Below are 22,555 nucleotides of genomic sequence, written 5' to 3'. Positions count from 1 at the left end.
CATCTCAATTTCCCGAATTTGTAATGCAATCTCTTAGGCAAGGAAGTAATCTAAACAATAACTCATCATTATGTATGCTTAAAAAGCCGAGATGGCTCAGTGGTAAGAACGCATGAATCTTAACCGATGATCGTGCGTTCAAACCGGGCAAGCACCACTGACTTTTCATGTGCTTAATTTGTGATTATAATTCATCTTGTGCTGACGGCGAAGGAAAACATTGTGAGGAAACTGCATGTGTCTAATTTCATTGAATTTATACTACATGTGTATTCCACCAACCCGCATTGGAGCTGCGTGGTGGAACAAGCTCTAAACCTTCTCCTCAAATAGGGAGAGGAGGCCTTAGCCCAGCAGTGGGACATTAACAGGCTGTTACTGTTTACTGTATGTATGTTTACTTTATATTCTTACAAAAGTAGAGAGAAAATTTTTGAGGCGTTACTTATAGCAAAACCTCTTCATACAGGACATCGTATCATAAAACAGTTATAGGTTTTATTGACAATATACAAGCGAAATAAAAATGTCCTAAATACAGCTCCATTAGAGCGCACCTTCATATAATCGATTCTTCGAAGATAAGATAGATACTCGTTGCTAGTAGCTGTCACGAAATGAATGTTGCATGCAATATGCAAATTCAGTCAATTTACAAAGCGTCGTTCTGTAACTCGTACAAGGCAATCCACTTAATATATTTCTTTAAAAATTGAATAATGTCTGTTTTATATGAAAGCAGCTCGTTTGTATGAAATAAGTTTCAAGAAAAAAGGATTACCTTAAAACATTTCTAGTCTATTGAATTTTAAAAAATTTCAGCCGAAAAATGTTTTTAAAATAAATTATTATTCTGTATCATAAAACAAAGGCCCCTCGACGTGTCTATGTGTTAGATTTTCATACAATTCACGTCAATGAGTGGTTCACGGGGAAGGTGTAGGTGTATAATTAATTATGGTTTCGTATAAATTAGATGAAATTTTGCGTTCATTGTTGAAAATATCGAAAAAATAAGGCAACTGATAGCTTTACTAGCATGAGCCGTGTAATCAAATAGTAATGTTTTTTTTTACCCACGGAGACTAGACCGGTAGTATAATATAATAACTAATAACAACACATTCTTTAGTAACAACTAAGAAAGTCGTAAATTCTTAAAGTCATCGTAGCATGCGAGTGAATCATTCAATAAAAATAAGTATTGTATATTAATACAATGTGTCTAAAAAAAGCCGAGATGGCTTGATACCTGCAAGTGTCTAATTTCACTGAAATTCTGCCACATGTGAATTCCAACTACATGTGTCAAATTTCACTGAAATACTACCACGTGTGTATTCCACCAAATCGCATTGGTGGAATAAGCTCTAAACCTTCTCCTCAAATAGAGAGAGGAGGCCTTAGGCCAGCAGTGGGACATTCACAGACTGTTACTAGTATGTAATTTTATGTAGCTGTCAGCATATTTGATTTGAAAGCGTTAATCTCAGAATCTCAAAAATTAGTTAAAAAAGTCTCAAAAAATACTAAAAAAGTTTTAAAAACAATCTGCAGTATAACTCATTTATTGAGAAAGGTCATAGATGTTCTTCATTATATCATAGTACAATAATAGCAGATATTTATTTATTTATTTATTTATTTATTTATTTTAAGGACCACTAGTAGCTACTACATGTTTTAATGACAAATGTAAAACAATTTAGTGAAAATAGCTAACATGTGAAGCTTTTTAAAGTAGCCACAACAATTACAATATTTGTTTTAAAAATACATTAACACGTAATTATAGCAACATGAGTAGAAAGATTAAAAAAAAAAAAAAAAAATAAGTCCAAATTGGTACAAATTAAAGACCATAAAAAAATAAACATGCACATAACAGATATTATTCAGTTATGCACATTCAAGCACACAAACACACTCACATACGAATTGACGCACTTGTACACATATGTAGTTTAAAAAGTTAGAATTACGTAATAAAATATATTTTTAGAATATATTCTGAGATCTAAGATACCTTTTGTCAATCATTGTGAGTCCCTGAAACGAAGCTATTTTGTAATACTGTTTACAAAATATTGTTATAATTGAATAAAAGGAAACGTTTTTTCATTTTCTTATATTTGATATTCTATAACATTACACAAAGACTAATTTGGGTGGAGCAGTAAAGCTTACTATGGATTTTATTGTCTAGTATTACGTATCTTCAGCTTTTCCCAATTCACGAGAACTGCGTAATAAGTTTTTAATTCAATTGACATCGAACTTTTATGCTCCTGACCTTTGATTAGGATTCAACTGGCATATTCACTACGTTATCTCTGTATTTACAGGCTGCTGTTAATATACGTATCTAGTATCATAAAATTGCTTATATTTTTGTAATATTTTTTTTATCTTCAGGGCGAAAATCGAACTCGGAACTTCAATGACGGAAGTTGTGGAGTGGTACACGAACGCGAACGCCGCCTTGCTGACACACCTGACTAAAGAGATTAAAGATACTGATAGCAGTACAATATGGAGGTACGTTTTGAACCTAATATATAATATATTTTGTGATGGATTAAAAATACCTCACGTTGAATAAAGGAACGGTGTCACATAACTGGTGACGGGCTTTGTGCAATCTCGTCTGGATAGGTACCACCCATTCATCAGATGTTCTACCGCATAAAAGCAGTACTTGGTATTGTTGTATTCCCATTTGAAGGCTAAATGAGCCAGTATATTTACAGGCACATGGGACATAACATGTTAGTTCCCAAACATTTCTTACAATGCTAATATATATGGGCCTGTGACCACTTACCATCAGCTGGTCCATATCATAATCGATCGAAATATCGGTGACAATACATGTTCAATAAACATATCGTGACCAATAAATTTAATTGAACAATGTGTTCCATTCCATAGCAAACCGATAAAGCTGTCCTCTGTGAATTATTCCCTCTATTCAGGATTTTTATTGCGAAAGTTTTTGACTTATAATTCGTAAGTGCACTAAATATGTTATGGCCTACTGGGAACAGTCAATGATAAAGTTCTGACATATCTTAGAGTAGTCTTTCTAAAAGTGAGCGATAACGCCGCTTCGAAGGCGCTAGAGGCCTACAGGGGGCGGTTAAGAGCTCAGAGAAAGTTATTAAAGCTGCTTAGGGGCGATGGTTAATTTGAGTATATAAGTCCCCCCCGATCCCTACCCGACGCAAAGCTTCCCATAACACACGCCGCTATTCCACGCATTACCGCAATGGGCAACCTTCGAACCAAGTAAGACCCGGAGCGACTGTCTCACCAGTTTAATTGGTAATTAATCCTGAATAATATATTAAATTTGAAAGTGAGTTTACTTGTTACTCTTAACTACTCAATTGCTGATCATCATAAAATTTGCATACACGTTGTAAGTTGTAAAAAAGGGCACATAGGTTACATCTATCATCTTGATACTTATCATGTATTACAGTCAAAAGCAGAAAAAGAAAAGATGCCAATATCATAGCTGTGGCGTATCTCAGCCAACTGTAGCTTAATTTTTGTCAGTGACTTCTAAATAAGAATTCAAGCTTCGTATAATATCTCTTCGTTACTTGCTCAGACAGACATACCAAACATTATTGAAAAAGAGTTAATTTTACCACAAAAGAAATAATAAGTACTGTGCTTTATAAACCAGTGGTAGATGTTATTTAAAAAATTCCTTTGACCTATTAATAGTTCTGTTGAAAGACGAACTGATGAGATGACGAAAAACATTGAAGATGCATTGCGCAATCATTTGAAGAGTTAGTGCTCAACGAACGACTCTTTACCAACTAATGAAGCTTTGTTGTTGTCAAACGTGAAACTAATTAAAGATAAGAAAATATGTCAAGACATTTGAAGATTATTAGCTCAAAACAGAGACACAAAAGGAGACAGCATATTTAATATATTGGAAAATTTGAGATGATTAATGAATTCCCTTTAATATATAATACAATAATAATAATGTCCTCCAGACCGATTTCACCGATTTTTTTTAGAACTCAATATTTGTATTTTTCACTTTTTTTATAGAATAGGAAGGTGACGAGCACATGGGCTACCAGATGGTAAGTGGTCAACAACGCCTATAGACATTGGAATTGTAAGAAATGTTAACCATCGCTTACATCACCAATGCGCCACCAACCTTGGGAACAAAGATGTTATGTCCCTTGTGCCTGTAATTACACTGGCTCACTCACCCTTCAAACTGGAACACAAAAATACCAAGTACTGCTTTTTGCAGTAGAATATCTGATGAGTGGGTGGTACCTACCCAGACAAAATTGCACAAAGCTCTATCACCAGAAGTTCTCCACCACCATAACATTGTATGAACAAATAAAAGCCGATCGATTATAGTATCACCACAAATCAGTTTCAAAAACATTGTTTACGTATACTATCTTATTTGTCAGGTGTTCCATCAATGCCAAGACTTATGTAGTCATCAATATCACCAATAAAAAAATAACGAGAACATTTCATTCTTTTTACGAGATAATAAAAATCTGATGTAAATTTTACGTCAACATATTAAGGTAGAACATTGTTTGAGTAAGATATAAAAATAATTATGCGATATTATGAGCTTAGAAAGCTCGAACGAAGTACTTAAATTAAAGTGCCGTACATATCCATCAACATTACAATTTGTTCTATTTTGTATTCTATTATTTAAGAACTTATTTCACTCGTGAAGTGTGGAAAATAGAAATAAGGTGATACGCTTTTTTCATGTATCTGTGTATCCCTCAAGTTACGATCAGTATAGTCAAAATCTCATAGTTGAGTTTTTTCTCACATAAATCCTCCACAGTTATGTATGTGAATTATATGGTAATAAAACAAAATTTATTTTTGAAAATGATTGAAAATTAATATGATTAATTGATAATTGTTAGTAATGTGCCCCTAGCTTTTTTACATACATAACAATTTCTTCTATGTACGTAATTAGAATTGTTATAAGTGAGCCAGTGTTATATAATAACAGACCCAACATACGTAACTTAAGTCATATAATTAGCATAAGTTACGCAAGGTATCATTAATGCCTCAAGTATTGTCAATAGTTATACCCTCGAAATACCCTCGGTGGTGATGATTATACGTGAATCTTCAGGCGTGGATATAAATTATATGGCTTTCGTTGTGCTACATTGATTCCTTTAACTCGATAATCGTTATCGCAAAAAAACTTAAAATAAAATATAAGTTCATCTAGATCATATAAAACATTTCCTCTTGATTAAAATTAAAAGCAATAGAAATAAATACAGTAACAGTAACAGCCTGTTAATGTCCCACTGCTGGGCTAAGGCCTCCTCTCCCTTTTGAGGAGAAGGTTTGGAGCTTATTCCACCACGCTGCTCCAATGCGGGTTGGTAGAATACACATGTGGCATAATTTCAATGAAATTAGACACATGCAGGTTTCCTCACGATGTTTTCCTTCACCGTCAAGCACGAGATGAATTATAAACACAAATTAAACACATGAAAATTCAGTGGTGCTTGCCCGGGTTTGAACCCACGATCATCGGTTAAGATTCACGCGTTCTAACCACTAGGCCATCTCGGCTTTCAGAAATAAATATGCAAAGAAAAAAAATCCTCTAAAATCTCGCTTATAATTCAATTCGAGACGATACGTTATGCTAAGAAAACTTGTGACAATTTTCTCCTCAAACACAGAGCACAAAAGGTACTAGATCTCCGCGCGTCATATTTGTCGGTAACACTAAATCAAGCAAGGTCAACGACGTATTTCCACATCTTAACCAAATATCGCGGGTTCAAGTCTGGACAAGCATTACTGAATTTTTCTTATGCTTATATAATTTGTGAAAATTCTACATTATTTGTTTTCACCAACCCGAATTCTAGCAGCGAGATGATATAAACTCCCAAATTTTCACGTCAAAAAGAAAAGAAGCCTTAGCTCGCAGTAGGACAATTACAGTATATTTCTTATAATTTTATACCATTGGAGGATCAATTTACTCGTCAGTGTACATACATCGCTAAAACCATTAATTGATACGATTATAGAATTGATAAATTGCATGGTACATATTAGTGCAATCGTGATATTTAAATAGTCATTAACAACTGAACCCAGAACGTCATAGATTCTATGACGTCAAATTATGCTCTTTAAGTTTTTTTATAGTAATTGTAAGAGTGTAATTATTTAAAAAAACATCGTTTTATTTATTGTACTACGTTAGGCAGACAGGTAAATGGGTCTCCGGAAGATAAGTGGCCACAACCGACTATAGATATTAGCATTGTAAGTAACATTCCTTACATCGCCAATGCTCCACTTACTAAGATGTTATATCCCTTATGCCTGTACACTGTCTAGCTCAACTTTAAAACCTGAAAACAACAATAGTATTGTTGCTTGGCGGTAGGATAATTTATGAATGGTTGGTATCCAGACGGGTTTGAACGAAAATCTACCAACTAGTAATATTTTATTTTCAAAGCTTAAAAAAATATGGGATGTTCCAAACCACCAGCTATCTGACGCCGCAGTGGCTTTATTTTATCATTTTAGCTTATGTGAGGCAGGCCTTATAAGGAAACTATTACGTCAACTAAATACCGAGGCCGTATACATTTTTGAGTTTTGAAATTTATAAATTGGCTTACAACGTTATTTTTCTTATAAATGTATAGAGATGGCTAATAGCAACAATAATTTATGTATACATTCGGTTTTTTATTCAAAGAGAATTATTCGAGAAAACGCTTTCATCTTTGTGTAATTAAAATTATAATTGAGAGGAGAATAACATAATTAAATAAGCAAATTAAAGGCGGAGAGGCGGAAGACTGTTGATAACTCGTCTGGATTCAATACTACGTCATTCCTATAACTAGGGATAAATCTAGGAGGCACGATGTCTTGTCTACTTAACCTAAATATTTGATCACTTGGAAATACTTAGAGAAAAAATAAACACCATAAATAACGTTTTTAATTATAAAGGACATGACTTAGTACGAGGAATTCGTTTGTTATGACTATAATTTGTCTAATAGACCGTATTTTCTTTCAAAAATAAATAATAATGAGGCTGAAATGATATATCAAAAGCAAATATATATTAAAAATAACATTAAAATTAAAGGCCTTTAATGTAATGGTGGAATAAAAAAACACACATATAATACTGAAAACATTACCTCTTTTTTCGTGCAGTCTTGTGAAAAACATGGTGGTAAATGATCTCCCATCTTCCCACGGATCTACATAACACTAAACACATGAAACGTTAATGTCGTAATACATATAACTCTATTGGCTAACGCGGCGCATGTCAGTAAGTCCACATGATTTTTTCCGACATTTTCAACAATAATATTATTATTGAAGATTATTTACAAAAAACATAATTAATTATACACTTAAATCTTCCTCACGAATAAGTCTCTCTATTAATGAAAATCATATGAAAATTTGTTCGGGAGTTTTTAAGTTTATCGCGGTCAGGCAGACAGACACGGCCGGGAAGGACTTTGTTATATAGTATTTTAAAAAGGTTAAAAATTCTTCGGAAAATGTACAACTATTTATTGTACACAATTTCCGGTGTGAGGCATTTTAACATATATATTGCATATATTTACATACAATATAAAAATAACAAATTCAGATTTATTGCAAATAGTATTATGTTATATCTAAAATTTTTGTTTTTTTTTTTCTTCGATCAAAATGTGGAAAAAATAATAGTAATTTCTGATGGATGGCGGATTTAAAAAAAACGAGTCTAGGACGAATTTTTGCACAAATTCTGCATTATTTTGAAAGGATTACATTCATACCGTTTCAACAAAACATTATCACTTATTCTCCATGATTCGACAAAGCCACAAAGAATCCATCGAAAATCATCGCTTAATTTTAATAATGGATTACTAATATAGAATAAATCACAATGGCATCAATATATATATATATATATATATATATATATATATATATATATATATATATATATATATTTAATATAATGACTTAGGCCACCAGTAGGCCATAGTTAGCTTGTTTTGACATAGGGTAGCCTATCTCAAAACAACCTAACTGCGCAGGACATATCATAGTTCATAAGTGTGTGCGCAAACACAGGTGTATTCTCTATTCTATCACTCTTATAATTTTATGGGGCGCAGAATCGACACGACCGAAATGAGTTCAGGCGCAGGACCAATGGCTTTACATGCTTTCGGAGGCACGATATTTTTTTTTAATAGTAGTACTTAATATCATAAAATGTTATAAATAAAACAATGAAAAAATCAAAATTAAAGGTCTATCGTCAAATTATCTTGCCCAAGGGTTCATGTATGATAAATTACCTTATATTAAGAAAAACATTTGTCAAGCGATATTCGCCTCTAGCGATAACATTTATCAAGGGATATTCGCTTCTTACACATAACTTAAAATGAGCCTTAAATTACCCTTAGCGCCAGGTAAGCTTGGTTGCATTTGGCAAGTTTCCACTGCTCGTAACTGCCATCTGGTTTCCGTTCACCATTAATTGAAGTATTCTGTCACGATGGGTTTATGTAACACGGAAGTACTAAAGTCTTCATGAACGACTGGGATTAATTGAAACGGTTATTAGTTTAATGATAATGATTTCATTAAATTTACTTAGCTATCAATTTTGTACATCTCCTCATAAGTCGTAACGTATATTTTAAAAAGTAGCCTTTGTATCAATACTTTCTTGGGGTTCAAGCAATATACGTATATAGACGTATTAATTCCCATACTTAGTATATATACAAAAATAAATATTAAGCAATTGGAGCAACTTGCGTCGCGTAACTAGGCTTCCAGCGCTGGCTTCCCTGCTATCGCACCGCTGATCGCCACAATTATTATTTTCTTGATAAATATTTTGTAATTTAAATTCTTAAGATAATAAACATATTTATCTAAAAAAAGATTGGCAAATAAATTTTTATTTTGACCAAAATTTAAAAGATAAAACTGGATACTCTGGATTATCCTTAGGAAATAGATATATGCTATCGTGGACTTTTGTGGAAGTCTTTTTAAGAACTACAATTTTTTAGTAGATTATTTTGATGTATCTCTTAAGATTTAGTTAGCGTACGAAAACACTTTATTTGACAAAATATTTGACATATTACACAATTTTTTACAACTGTTACAAGTTATGTATATACCTTTCTCGTTTAATGGTCTTGCAAATGGTAAATAAGCGTATTAAAATCCATTGCGTGGTTTAGAAGATGTTAGCGAAGATACAGACAGAGGAATTCAGCAACATTTTTTTAAAAGTATTTATAGTTTTATAGATACACCGAGCAAGTTATGTTATATTTTTCAGTAATGTATAGAATAAAGAAGTTGTACTTCTCACTGTCAAAATACATTTCAACAGAAATGGTTTTTGGTTCTGAGCCAAGGGAAATAAAATTTCCATCGAAGTCTCCGTTCATTTCATTTTAATAGTTTGTCAGAAGAAAATTTAAAGCGACAGAAGGTGATTTATAAAATACTTAAGTTTGTCATTTATCTTATGAAATAATCCTGATAAACTATACAATACAAGAGATAACATAAGAGAATTATGGATCGTCATTTTTAAATTTGACGGCGTATTTGATTACGAAAGTAAACGGCCTGTCACCAACGGATACGTAACAACTGTTAAGACCACCATTATGCAAGGATTAGGCGACCAGCGTATGTCAAGAAGAGCGCGTTTGGTGGTGCTTATCCAATTAATTGTTGAAATACTAGAAGTATTTTTCCCGCCCATTCAGGCGCCACCCTGCTGCCACCCACGCCTGCTGGAGATCAAGCATGGAGTCGATAGATAAAGAAGATACCATTATATATTTCAAACTACTACTTTATTTAGAATTATACATAAAACAAAGTAGTTACTTTTCCCGATATATGTATAAATTACATAGGTAATTAAATGCAGTCCAATTTAATTTGTGTTAATTATAATTCACATTATAACGTCAGATGGTGTCAAAAGACTTACTTTATTTTATTACAAAGTATAAATCGACGAAATTGAAGAAATTACATAAGTAAAATATATAAAGGCAGAAATATAATTACTACGGTGACATAACATTGACATATATGGTCATATATGGTCATATATGGTCATATATGGTCAGAACTCATCGAAATGTGACACATGCAAAAATGCTATAATATTGTTGCTATCCCGGGTACCGAAACTATGACTCATGGAAGGGACTCGAGTAGTGGCTGTGACTCATGTCATCAGTTTACGAATAAATTATCTAACAGGGACGATGATATTTACATTATACGATAACAGTCATGAAAAATGATATAAAAGTTATATTTGTTGACTATTAAAATAATCATAAAATATAATTATTTAATTCAGTTCAATTTAATGCAAACAATGCAAATATTTTAATTAAAATTAACTTTTAAAATATAATAACTTATAATTAAATATTAAAAGGCATTACAATATATTATAAAAGTACAAGTATTATGACTTGTATTGTAAATTTTACTATTAAATTACAAAGCAATATATGATAATAATTTTTCGTCTAAATAACACTTATAAAATTGACAAATATAAATGTGATATGTATCACAGGAATTATTTTACACAGTAAAAGCATTTGTCAATCAAGTTGTGTAATATTTTCTGGAATTTTGAATAATGTCGATTTTTATACCGGTCACAACTCTAAGCAGAGAGCTGTTTTCCAGTGGCAAGTATAATTTGTTAGATATCGCGTATTAAATGAAATATTCTGACTAGTCTCAAAGTAATTGTTTTTGAATTTATTTGAGAAACATGCTGCTTAGTAAATGTATATGCATGTGAACGTTAATAATTTTAGTATTTAAAAAAAATCAACCTGATTGCATTGGCTCTTTGTTACATTTTGTACGAATACTTTTTTTATTGCCCTATTGACTAATCAGCTGCGTAGGCATTATTAACTTATATGTTGGTGGGTGTTGCACCACATTTGCGCGTCTACCTACGTTAAAAAAAAGTTTTTTCGAGATAGAAGTGTATATGTATATATCTAAGTTCAATGTTATATAATAACTAAATATAGCTTAGAATAAGGTAGACATAGAGAGAGAAAGAGAGTGAGAGAGAGATCGTCAACGTTATTATTATTATTATTTTTATATAGAATAGTGAAATATAGAAAAGTATAACTGATTGATATATTACGCACAGATTTTAGAAAATTTAGCCCCTAACTTAGAGATAAAAGAGAAAAAAGAGCTATGGAAATTGGTAAAATGATTATAAAATGAACGCGAGCGAAGTCGAAGGTAAAACGCTAGTCATCTATCTTGTCATATATAAAAAAAATCTTTGTATTAAGATATTTAAAAGCGTACCAAGTTGCATCCAGTAATAATCGCGTCGTAGCCGTGTCGTACAATAGCATATTCACAGTACTGTTTGATTTAGTTACAAATGATGATAAAAAATTGGTCACAAAATACGATTAGTCAACGCGTTTTAATAACAATTGCTTTTCAAGTGGTGAATAAAAGCATGACATGTGTCTTACGTAGATTGTAAATCATTGTAGCATTTGATAATAAAAATACGTAATTGATAATAAGTCTAACATAAATTTTAATTAATGTTGTGTTCGCCACCTTACTTAATTTACTTGAATTTTCGTCCATTGTATGTTTTCGATTATATATTATATACTCTAAAATTTACTTTCTTAATTTGATGATATAAAGTGCACGAGGAGATAACAAAATAATGATAAGCATTTAAATATATTTTTTAACATATTATAATTTCGGAACATTAAGTTTATAAGCTTCAGCTTATTTTGTAACATTATTTTTACATTGATTTATAGTAAGGCATCTGATCCAATGATAAATTTGAATTTTTTTTTTGGTTTCTCCGTTTGATTAAAAGATACAATAAAAATAAAAATCAATATAATTATTCTTAATTTAAAATCTCATAAACAATTTTAGATGTTAATCTACTGAAAATATTCGAAAAATCAAGTCTAGCAAGAACCGACAAGAATTTTAGAATGCATTTTTCTCAAACAAATTACTTTTCTTAAATTTATATTTGACCTGGGCGACCCAGCTTCCACTACAGTATGTTATAAAAAATGTTCTTTTTTCTGTGAAAATTGTGTTCTTTTAGGAAGGACACATATATATAAATTGTACACTTAAAAACTAAAACAAACTCATATTTTCGATTTCACGTATATTTTGTATTTATATACGCGAAATAAATATAAACACAAGAATTGCTCAATAAATATTGTAAGATATCCTATATGGAAATGAATTAATACGAACCTGCTTTTTAATCATCTTTTACTATAACAAGCCTTAGTTCATAATTTTTTTTTTAACATAAGATTTAAATTTTTTACCGGGCAAGTCAACATGTCACTTAGAATCCTATTTATATTCATATGTTCGTGAATTTTAATTGCATATCGAAAAGTATCATATATTAATAGCCTGTAAATAAAGGCTGGCTTAAGGCCTAAGCCTGGCTTAAGGCCTAATCTCCATTTGAGGAGAAGGTTAAAGCTTATTCCACTACGCTGCTCCAATTCCGATACACACGTGATAGATTTTCGCCCAACACGTGTATGTTTCCTTCACCGCCGAGCACGAGATTAATTATGAACCTAAACACATGAGTATTCGATGGTGCTTGCCTAGGTTCCAACCCAAGATCTTCAGATCTAGAACATTTTAGGCCAGTACGCTGAATCAAGTCAACCATTTACATATTTAGGACATAAAAACGTATCTATTGTTGATTTTCGGCTAAGCTTTGAAGTATTTTTAATGATTTAATATTAGAGAGGGTAAGGTTTTGGTAACTTAAATTATATTGGATGACAAAGAATCGAAAATTTCTAATATGAATGTGCTCAAAAAAGTAATAGCCGTTATGTTCTTGATATACCTTTTTTTTATATATAAAATAGGCGGACGAACAACTGGGCTTCCTCTATAGACATTGACGCTGTAAGAAATATTGCCTGTAGTTGTAATGGCTCACTCACACATCAGAAAGGAACACAACAACACAACGTATTGATCTTTGGTAGTAGAATATGTGTGGTTGGTACCTTACTAGACGGGCTTACATAAAGCCCTACTAGCAAGTGATATATAAATGATTATGAAAAAAAAAACCTTCATTATTACGAAATTATCTACTGAATTGAGTAACTCCAACTTCTTTAAATGAATTAAAAATATGTATGTGTTGTTACAAATGTATTTTTCTTTAAAACCAGATATCTCGTTGGATTCAAAAATCTTCTACGCAGTATTGAGTGCAAAGGAATTGCATCTGTTCTAGGCATCAATTATTTTGCCCGCGGCTATCTCCAACCAAGAGCTCATATAAGGTACGATTTTTTTTTATATATATAGAATAGGAAGGTGGACGAGCATATGGGCCACCTGATGGTAAGTGGTCACCAAACGCTCTTAGATATTGGCATTGTAAGAAATGTCAACCATCGCTTATAGCCAATGCACCAACAACCTTGGGAACTAAGTTTTTATGTCCCTTGTGCCTGTAATTACACTGGCTCACTCACCCTTCAAACCGGAACACAACAATATCAAGTATTGCTGTTTTGCGGTAGAATATCTGATGAGTGGGTGGTACCTACCCAGACGAGCTTGCACAAAGCCCTACCACCAGTAAATGATTGCTTACATTTTCAATGATATTATGGCGCTTTGCATATGAAGTGTTTATCAAACATCTGTCATATATACCAATTATGAAATTCCTTTTTATATTTTTCTCATCGATTTTAAAGTTTTTCTGAACACATTAGTGTTTGTTATTTGTACGTATATATATACTTCTATAATAAAATATTAATTCTTAAATATATTCTTCGAGATATTATTTTAAACTAAATAAAAGATTAATATGTAAATGGATGTCTTTGTATATGAAAAAATTAATGTAAGCCTAAGTAAAATAAGTCTTAAAAATAAATCGCTTCTTTCCAAGTAAATTAGTATTATAAAAAGTATATATTTAAGTTAAAATAAAAACGATTATTTATTTACCATATACTGAAATCAATATATTTTTTATATTCAATTATATTTTTATCAGCACAAAAATTTTAATAAAAACGTGAGAAGTTATATATATAATTGTATATATAATGATATATATTTTACATAATAGATACGGCATTTTGTATTGCTTTCCATTTAAGTAACTAAGTCTTCAAAATAGAATTAAAAATAATATGTAATTTAATTTGAAAAAAGAGTAACTACTCAAATTTTGAACAATTTCTTGCTACATAATCTACTTTCCGGTTATACGATTACATTAAATATAATCCCGTGTCCTGTAAAAGATTATTATTAAGTCTTACTTAAAGCCTTACTAATATTAAAAATACGCAAGTTAGTTTGTTTGTTTGTTTTTTTGCTTATAACGCTTTAACTACCGAACCAATGTTCAAATTTTGCAAACTTGGTGTCAGGCGTATAGAAAATGTCATAAGGCACCTAACACCTTTCCTAAAACGTGGAGGAAGTCACGTGCGAAAACCAGTAAAGTAAAAATATTGCAATGATCTTATATGCCATTTCATTAAAGGTACATAAGCCATATGGTACTGGGTCGAGATCTTCTGGACAATACTCTAAACCTGGTACCATCACTGATACCACTGCACATGGACATCAAGGAAGATAGTCCAGAATACCAAGTTCTGGAAAAAAAGTAAGTACAAAATCCTAGCAATGACATAGATATTTTTTTATCTAACTATAAAAAAATAATTAATATATATTAATATAATAATTAATAAAAATATAAAAAATAGGGTGGGTAAGTTAAACACCGATTACTGTATTTATTTTATTAGTATTTTCATATTCAAAAGACGAAGAGAAATCATTTTTATAACACTCATTTTTGCGTTTATTATTAAGAAGATACAGTTTTATGTATATTAATAAATTGCTATTTTTATTTATCTATATGAAAAACAGCTAAGTTCATATCTTTAAATATAACAATAAAAATGAAATACTAGTTGTTTTCTTTATTTTTAAAATTAGTAATATATGTTAAATATATTCAAATGTGACTTAATAAAAAACGACATAAATATAATTTTATTACCTTGCATACTTATTAATTTTACATTGATTCGATATAATTACAATAATAAAAAAAAAGCCGAGATGGCCTAGTGGTTAGAACGCGTGAATCTTAACTGACGATCGTGGGTTCAAACCCGGGCAAGCACCACTGAATTTTCATGTGCTTAATTTGTGATTATAATTCATCTCGTGCTTGACGGTGAAGGAAAACATCGTGAGGAAACCTGCATGTGTCTAATTTCATTGAAATTATGCCACATGTGTATTCTACCAACCCGCATTGGAGCAGCGTGGTGGAATAAGCTCCAAACCTTCTCCTCAAAAGGGAGAGGAGGCCTTAGCCCAGCAGTGGGACATTAACAGGCTGTTACTGTAATTACAATAATTATATAAAAGTGAAAATTTAATTGAATAATAAGCGAAAATAAAAACATCTATGACGTTAATTTTATTAAGCTATTAACGGATAGTTAAATTCCAATACAATAGAGTACTCGTAAGCATGTCAGATCTATTCGCACGTGGAAATGGGACAAACAAACACATTAATTCAAAGCATGGACCAATCTCTCTCTGACTATAAATAATCAGATTGAATTCGTGAGCTTCGAGAAATGTAAGCCGAGATGTAAGCCCTGTGGTAAGAACGCGTGAATCTTAACCGATGATCGTGGGTTCAAACCCGGGCAAGCACCACTGAATTTTCATGTGCTTAATTTGTGATTATAATTCATCTCGTGCTTTACGGTGAAGGAAAACATCGTGAGGAAACCTGCATGTGTCTAATTTCACTGAAATTCTGCCACATGTGAATTCTACCAACCCGCATTGGAGCAGCGTGGTGGAATAAGCTCCAAACCTTCTCCTCAAAAAGAGGAGAGGAGGCCTTTAGCCCAGCAGTGGGACATTCACAGGCTGTTACGGATTACGGATTACGGAGAAATGTTAACTTAACTAGAAGCAAAGAATAGTTAGTAAATATTTTAATTTTCTTGATAATTAAATTAGTTATTAATAATCACTTTAAGCCAAATACGTTGTACAACCCCCGGTAATCCCCTTAGAAATGAAGGCACGTATAGGCAGGACGCCCCCGAACAGACGAAGAGGGTCCCACTGGTTTTTTAGTGGGTATTCCGGTGCACTCAGTACCAGTGGGTCCCATATACACCCCTCATTACAAACATATGGATGAGCGTCTTTCCAGCGAGAAAAAAAAGCATGTAGGTGTTGAAGCCACTGGACCAATTTTTTTATAAAATAGTCTCAGCTTCTTTCTAGTTAAAGACTTGCATAAAAAAGTATAATTAACTTGGAGTATTTATGTTCCTAGGAATCAGCAAATAGTAGATAACAGGCCACAAGGAGGCAGCGTGATCGAGGCGATAGAATATTTCGACCAGACCGCAACACTACTAGGGAAGCTGAGAGCCGTCCAGAAACAGCTGCGAGAATATATCAGGTAAGAAAGGAGTATATTTTCCAAAGTCTTTTAAATTTATTTATATTATAAATTTATTTTATAAATTTGTCGGGTATATGCAACAATACTAATAGGTTATTCAATTTTAATAGGTAATTTGAAACATTAATATATCAATGTTATTCGATATATTTTTTTAAATAAGCAATAAATAATTTGGAACATAAAAGTTGAAAGTCTTTATTAAATTAAAATATTGTGTGTAATTGAAATTAATAATTTTTAGGACAGTATATGTTTAAAGACAATTATTTAACTATATATATATACTATGTCTAGTGTAGTAACCTTGGAAGTTTTAAACCACTAAATATTATAACGCAAAGTCCGTCACCGCGTCTGTCTGTTTGAACGCGATAAACTCAAAATATACCAAACGGATTTTGATAAGGTTTTCACTAATGGACGGAGTGATTCATGAGAAATGTTAAGGTATATATATTTTATTTGTTTATATTATATACATATATATACTATATATATGTATATAGAATATCATTTATATACATATAAATGATATTTTGTGTAAATTGACTGAAATACGATGAAAAGTTTGAAGATGTCGGAAAAAAATCACGCCGACTGGGAGCTTTACTGACGTAAGCCATTAGACTAATATCTAAACGTTTTATGTAGTTATTTTACTCGTGCGAAGCCGGGGCGGGTAGCTAGTGAGATACGTTTTATAGATTAAAATCTCCTTTAAATTCCTTCTCATTGCATTTCTTCGCAATCGGTTGGAAGCAAACAGTGAGAGTTTTATTCGAAACGTGACTGAGCTAGCTTGGCTTTGCTAATAAATCTAGATTAGATATTCTTTAACTTAGATGTTCCAGATTAATGGATATTTATATAAATTAAATAAGTGGGTTTTATTTTAACACAAATGTATGCTCAAATCTTTTTGGCACTTATTGTAATTATATTCACATAATTATGTTGCTCATTAAATACCATCAACTAGATCTGTAATACAATTGGGTGGGACGATATCTACGAGTCACCTTCCGACTTCAAATGTCAAGGTTGTTTTGGAGAATACCTGTGTAAGATCGCAAGCGAAGAGCGATCGTCTAGGCTGGTCTACAGCGGATCGGCGTGGAGGGCCGTTGCCTCCTTCTGTGAGACCGTCTTGGTTCCAATGCTCTTGAAGTGGTCTAAGATAAAGGTGTATAAGATTAGATAAGGTTGTAAACCTGGGGCTGTGGATGCGTGAGGTATGGGCCTCGTGTATTCTATTTTAGATGGCCTTAAGTACGACGGTAGTCGGGATGGACTTGTGCTGACGTACGCACTAGCAAAGAGTGTGGGGGGGAGCTTAATGACATTCATTAAATAAGTAGAGTACAACATAATACTACGGATTTAATAAACGTTACGACTAAAATTTTGATGTTATGTCCCTTCTGGCTGTAATTGTTGTAATTACACTGGCTCACTCACCTTTCAAACCGGAACACAACAATACTAAGTATTGCTGTTTTGCGGTAGAATATCTGATGAGTGGGTGGTACCTACCCAGATGAGAACGGTAACGTTGTCAATTATTTTTATATATAAAATATAGTTTATTCATTAAAAATAACAAATTTTACCTCTTTATACTATGAGTATAGATACAGAATAAGCGCGAGTGAAGCCGCGGGCAGCACCTAGAACAGGAATATTAAAATAAATTAGATGATGAGTTGGCTCAGTGGTAAGAACGCGTGAATCTTAACCGATGATCGTGGGTTCAAACCCGAGCAAGCAACACTGAATTTTCATGTGCTTAATTTGTGATTATAATTCATCTCGTGCTTTATGGTGAAGGAAAACATCGTGAGGAAACCTGCATGTGTCTAAAAGGGAGAGGAGGCCTTAGCCCAGTAAATACATGATAAAAACCTTTTAATAGTTGATGACGTATAGATTTAATTGTATATAATTGTCTATGTAATGTAATATTATTATAGTTATGAAATTATAAGAAATGCAACTGTTTTGTAAATTTTAAAGTGTACGATATATGGATTTTATCAACAATCGAAAATAATGATTTCCGAATTTTCCATCTATATCATATTTACCAGTTAAAAACGATATAACTAAATAACTGCAATATATTAATTTTATAGAGAGGGTGTAACAGAAAGCCTTCGAGAGGCACGAAGGAGTGAGGCGGTTTGCGCTGGCATCCTGGTTCTAGTCTGCGTGATATCACCCATCATCATTGCTTTGGTGCGAAATGCGGTCAACACTATTCAGGTAAATATAAAACAAAAAAACCAACTACGTAATAGTTTATTTAATAACTACAAAAACATACTCCTACCTAATATATGATGACAAGGTTCTTGTAAATGCATAACTTACTAAATATTTATTTATTGTTGTGTTCCGGGTTGAAGGGTGAGTGCGACAGTGTAATTACAGGCACAAGGGACATAACATCTTAGTTCCCAAGATTGGTGGCGCATTGGTGATGTAAGCGATGGTTAACATTTCTTACAATGCCAATGTCTAAGGGCGTTGGTGACCACTTACCATTAGGTGGCCCATATGCTCGTTCGCCTTCATATTCTATAAAAAAATCGTATGAAACATAGACCGTAATGGTACCTAACCTAAATAAAAATGAATTATTAAAATAAATTGTAACAACTCAATACGATTACGTTATTTACTTTTAAGTAACCCATCCTGACTTCGTACTGGTAAAAATTTTTTTAAACTCCGAAATATTTTTAGCAATTGAGAGGAAATGAGTCATATAGAATGAATAAAATATAAGGCTGATAAATATGATTGACTAAAAAAAATATGTGAACATAATGATAAAATAAAATTGTTGGGAATATAAAAAAAAGTGTGTTAGCAACTAGCACTACCGGGTTCGAATATGCCATGCTAAGAAGTGACTCATGATTTTATCAAAATCGGTGAAGCTAAAAATAATAACGAATACACGCACACCGTGTTTTATTTATCTTTATAAATATAAGCGAAACACCACTCATCACGAGATCTCCTAAACTATCCACCCGATTGACTTGAAATTTGCCATAGTTGCTCGTTCCCCGACGTAGACGCTCACTAAAAACGGAAACGAAAATCCTATCCAAAATACATTTTTCTTCTTATCTACCCGTGCGAAGTCGGGACGATTAACTAGTGTATTATAAAGATAAAGATTATTATAACATTTCCTTTGCTAAGGTTATAATAATTTATATTAATATTTAAAAAAAAGACCGTGATGCAATTCTTGTTTGCATATTTCTTGGTCTTTCCTAATGACAATGAACCCATCTAAAGGTTGCACTTTCTCTTAATTCAGGTCCTGAATCCTTTGCTCTATCAAGGTTACATGACGACACCCGAAATGCGTTGTTTTGGAAAAATCCGCAAAACTAAACTTGACACACCCATGACCTTAATGTTTGTATACAGATATTTTAATCATTAGTAATGTATCTTTTTTTAAACAATTAAGATTCAATTTGAAGAGATGTGTGTTTTTCTTTGTAAACCATAGGATTTGAATGGCACTTGGAAATTTGGCGGTTTATATCCAGAAATATGTGTTTAATATCAATATCTGGAAGGGAAAGTAAACATGAATTTTATTAAAAAGGTCTGTTCGTAGCCAAAGTCGGAGAAATTAATCGCTAAAATAAATAAGAATACATGTACTGTACTCATAAAGGTTTGGTCCTATGTAAATACTCATCTACTTGACGGATGTGAAAACCCGTCTGGGTAGGTACCACCACCACCATTTCACTAATTCTACCAGTACAGTTCGCTTTAACTTTATACGGTTGTTTGCCGGTTTGAAGCGTGACACAAGATATATAACTTCATTGTTATCATATATACATGTAGGGTTAGTGGTGTAATGTTTATGGTCGGCGGTGACCACCTACCATCAAGTGGCTCATTCGCCAGTCTACCTATCTATTACAAATAAAAAAGGACTCAGTAACATTCGACACACGTAAGTTTCATTTCGAATATATAATATATTTATTTAAAACAAAGCTAAGCACGGTTACAATTAAGTTACCTTAGTGTAGTGTGATTCATAATTAAAGCGGAAATTTACTATGTAAGTACACGTAATGCCTATGCAGCTGCGGTGCCATAATTTCACAGAGGTGATGCCTAAACTTCACAGTCAGTTCTTTTATTTTCAATTTCAATATAAAGCAATTGCTTTATGACTATATCTTCCTAACTGACTTAGATCACAGCTGCTTCTCAAGAGCTAACTGTACAAGATATATAGTGCACAAGCTTAGGTGCAAACTCAAGTATACTATCTATTGGCTTACTCACATAATCTAATATGACAGCATATTTGACACGATCGAAAAGAGTTAAAGCGCAGCATCATTTGCTTAAGTATGTGGCCACGTGATCTCAACATATCAAAAACTAGCTATTTGCCCTAGATCTACATGATGATTATACCAATAAGGCCTGTATACTGATAGTTATACCGTACCGTATGGGTATAGTACCGTATATTTGTACTATCGCCTTTGCATGTGCACATGCACTAACTTATATAACATTTACAGTATTAAATATAATCTTATATACCATCAATAAATCTTTATTACATTTTGTAATTTGATTCTTCGTTCAGATGAAAGATATTTCTAAAGTTAAAAGTTTTTTTTTTCTCATCACTCATCTCATCAAAGTTGCACCGATGTAATGGTTTCTTAAAATTAAACACGACGGTTCACTCATTTTTCAATCCAACTTTGATTTATGCGTTTAACTTTTCCTTTTATCTCTTAAAATAAATAAAATACTTGAAAGATTTCATACTTGTTTGCAATACTTTTATTCACAGTTTTTAAATTACAAACGAACCTAGGGTAAAAAATTTTTGCATAATCCCTAAAACCAATTCTGTAAGAACAAGTGAAAAATCGCCACAGAAAACGGTCGTGAAATATCAGAAAGTGATATTGAATATCGACCATAATAAATATATAATATTTCAAGAATGCACGCATCAAAAAAGTGTATTTCACTGGTGAGTAATGAAACGATTTAACGAAACTGTACTTTACTTAATACTATAAAATTATACAGTCCTATAAATATATCTTTTTTTTTTCATTTTTAATGTTATTTATAAATCGAAAGTATATTATCACTTAAATTTAACGTAAAAAGCCTGTTTTATATTACGTAGCAGAACATAATATATAGTATTGTGTTTTGAATGAATTGAGTATTAAAGGCTTAAATAGATTAAACGATTAGTAACAGCCTGTGAATGTCCCACTGCTGGGCTAAGGCCTCCTCTCCCTTTTGAGAAAGTATGGAGCTTATTTCACCACGCTGTTCCAATGTGGATTGGTGCAATGCACATGTGACAGAATTTCAGTGAAATTAGACAAATCCAGGTTTTCTCACGATGTATTCCTTCACCGACAAGCAAGATATGAATTATAAACACAAATTCAGCACATAAAAACTCAGTGGTGCTTGCCCGGTTTGAACCCATCATCGGTTAAGATTCACGCGTTCTTACCACTAGGCCATCTCGGTACTATAACGATTATAATAAAAAAACGTATGATTACCAATATAATATAATCTATTTCGATAAATTGTTAAATGCTTGTTTGGTATTTATGTACTAGAATATTGATGTTGAGTGGGTTTAACAATCGAATTTTATACTAACAGTTGGCGTTTTAATTCTCCATTTATAAAGGAGGATTATATACTATTATATAAAAGCACACCAGGAGTTCAATCACGTTTAACGCGGGTGAACCGCGCGGAGCACTAATTATATTGATTAACAATCTAAGATAGATTTTCGAA

The 22,555-nt window shown here is 32.3% G+C and overlaps 1 protein-coding gene across 1 annotated transcript in view; it reads left to right on the top strand.

Moving 5' to 3' along the window:
• Positions 1-2,423: 2,423 nt before the first annotated feature.
• The window catches only part of LOC126773598 (atrial natriuretic peptide receptor 2), a 32,488-nt gene continuing 12,356 nt past the window's right edge, over positions 2,424-22,555 (top strand). Inside the window, exons 1-5 of the mRNA XM_050494574.1 lie at positions 2,424-2,538; positions 13,383-13,496; positions 14,726-14,851; positions 16,571-16,699; positions 18,838-18,967. Coding sequence (XP_050350531.1) covers positions 2,441-2,538; positions 13,383-13,496; positions 14,726-14,851; positions 16,571-16,699; positions 18,838-18,967 — 597 coding nt within the window. The 5' untranslated portion in view covers positions 2,424-2,440. The remainder of the gene's footprint in view (positions 2,539-13,382; positions 13,497-14,725; positions 14,852-16,570; positions 16,700-18,837; positions 18,968-22,555) is intronic.

The sequence above is a fragment of the Nymphalis io genome, chromosome 15, assembly GCF_905147045.1.
Source record: "Nymphalis io chromosome 15, ilAglIoxx1.1, whole genome shotgun sequence".
In the NCBI taxonomy this organism is placed as follows: domain Eukaryota; kingdom Metazoa; phylum Arthropoda; class Insecta; order Lepidoptera; family Nymphalidae; genus Nymphalis; species Nymphalis io.
This window is presented reverse-complemented; position numbering and strand designations above follow the sequence as displayed.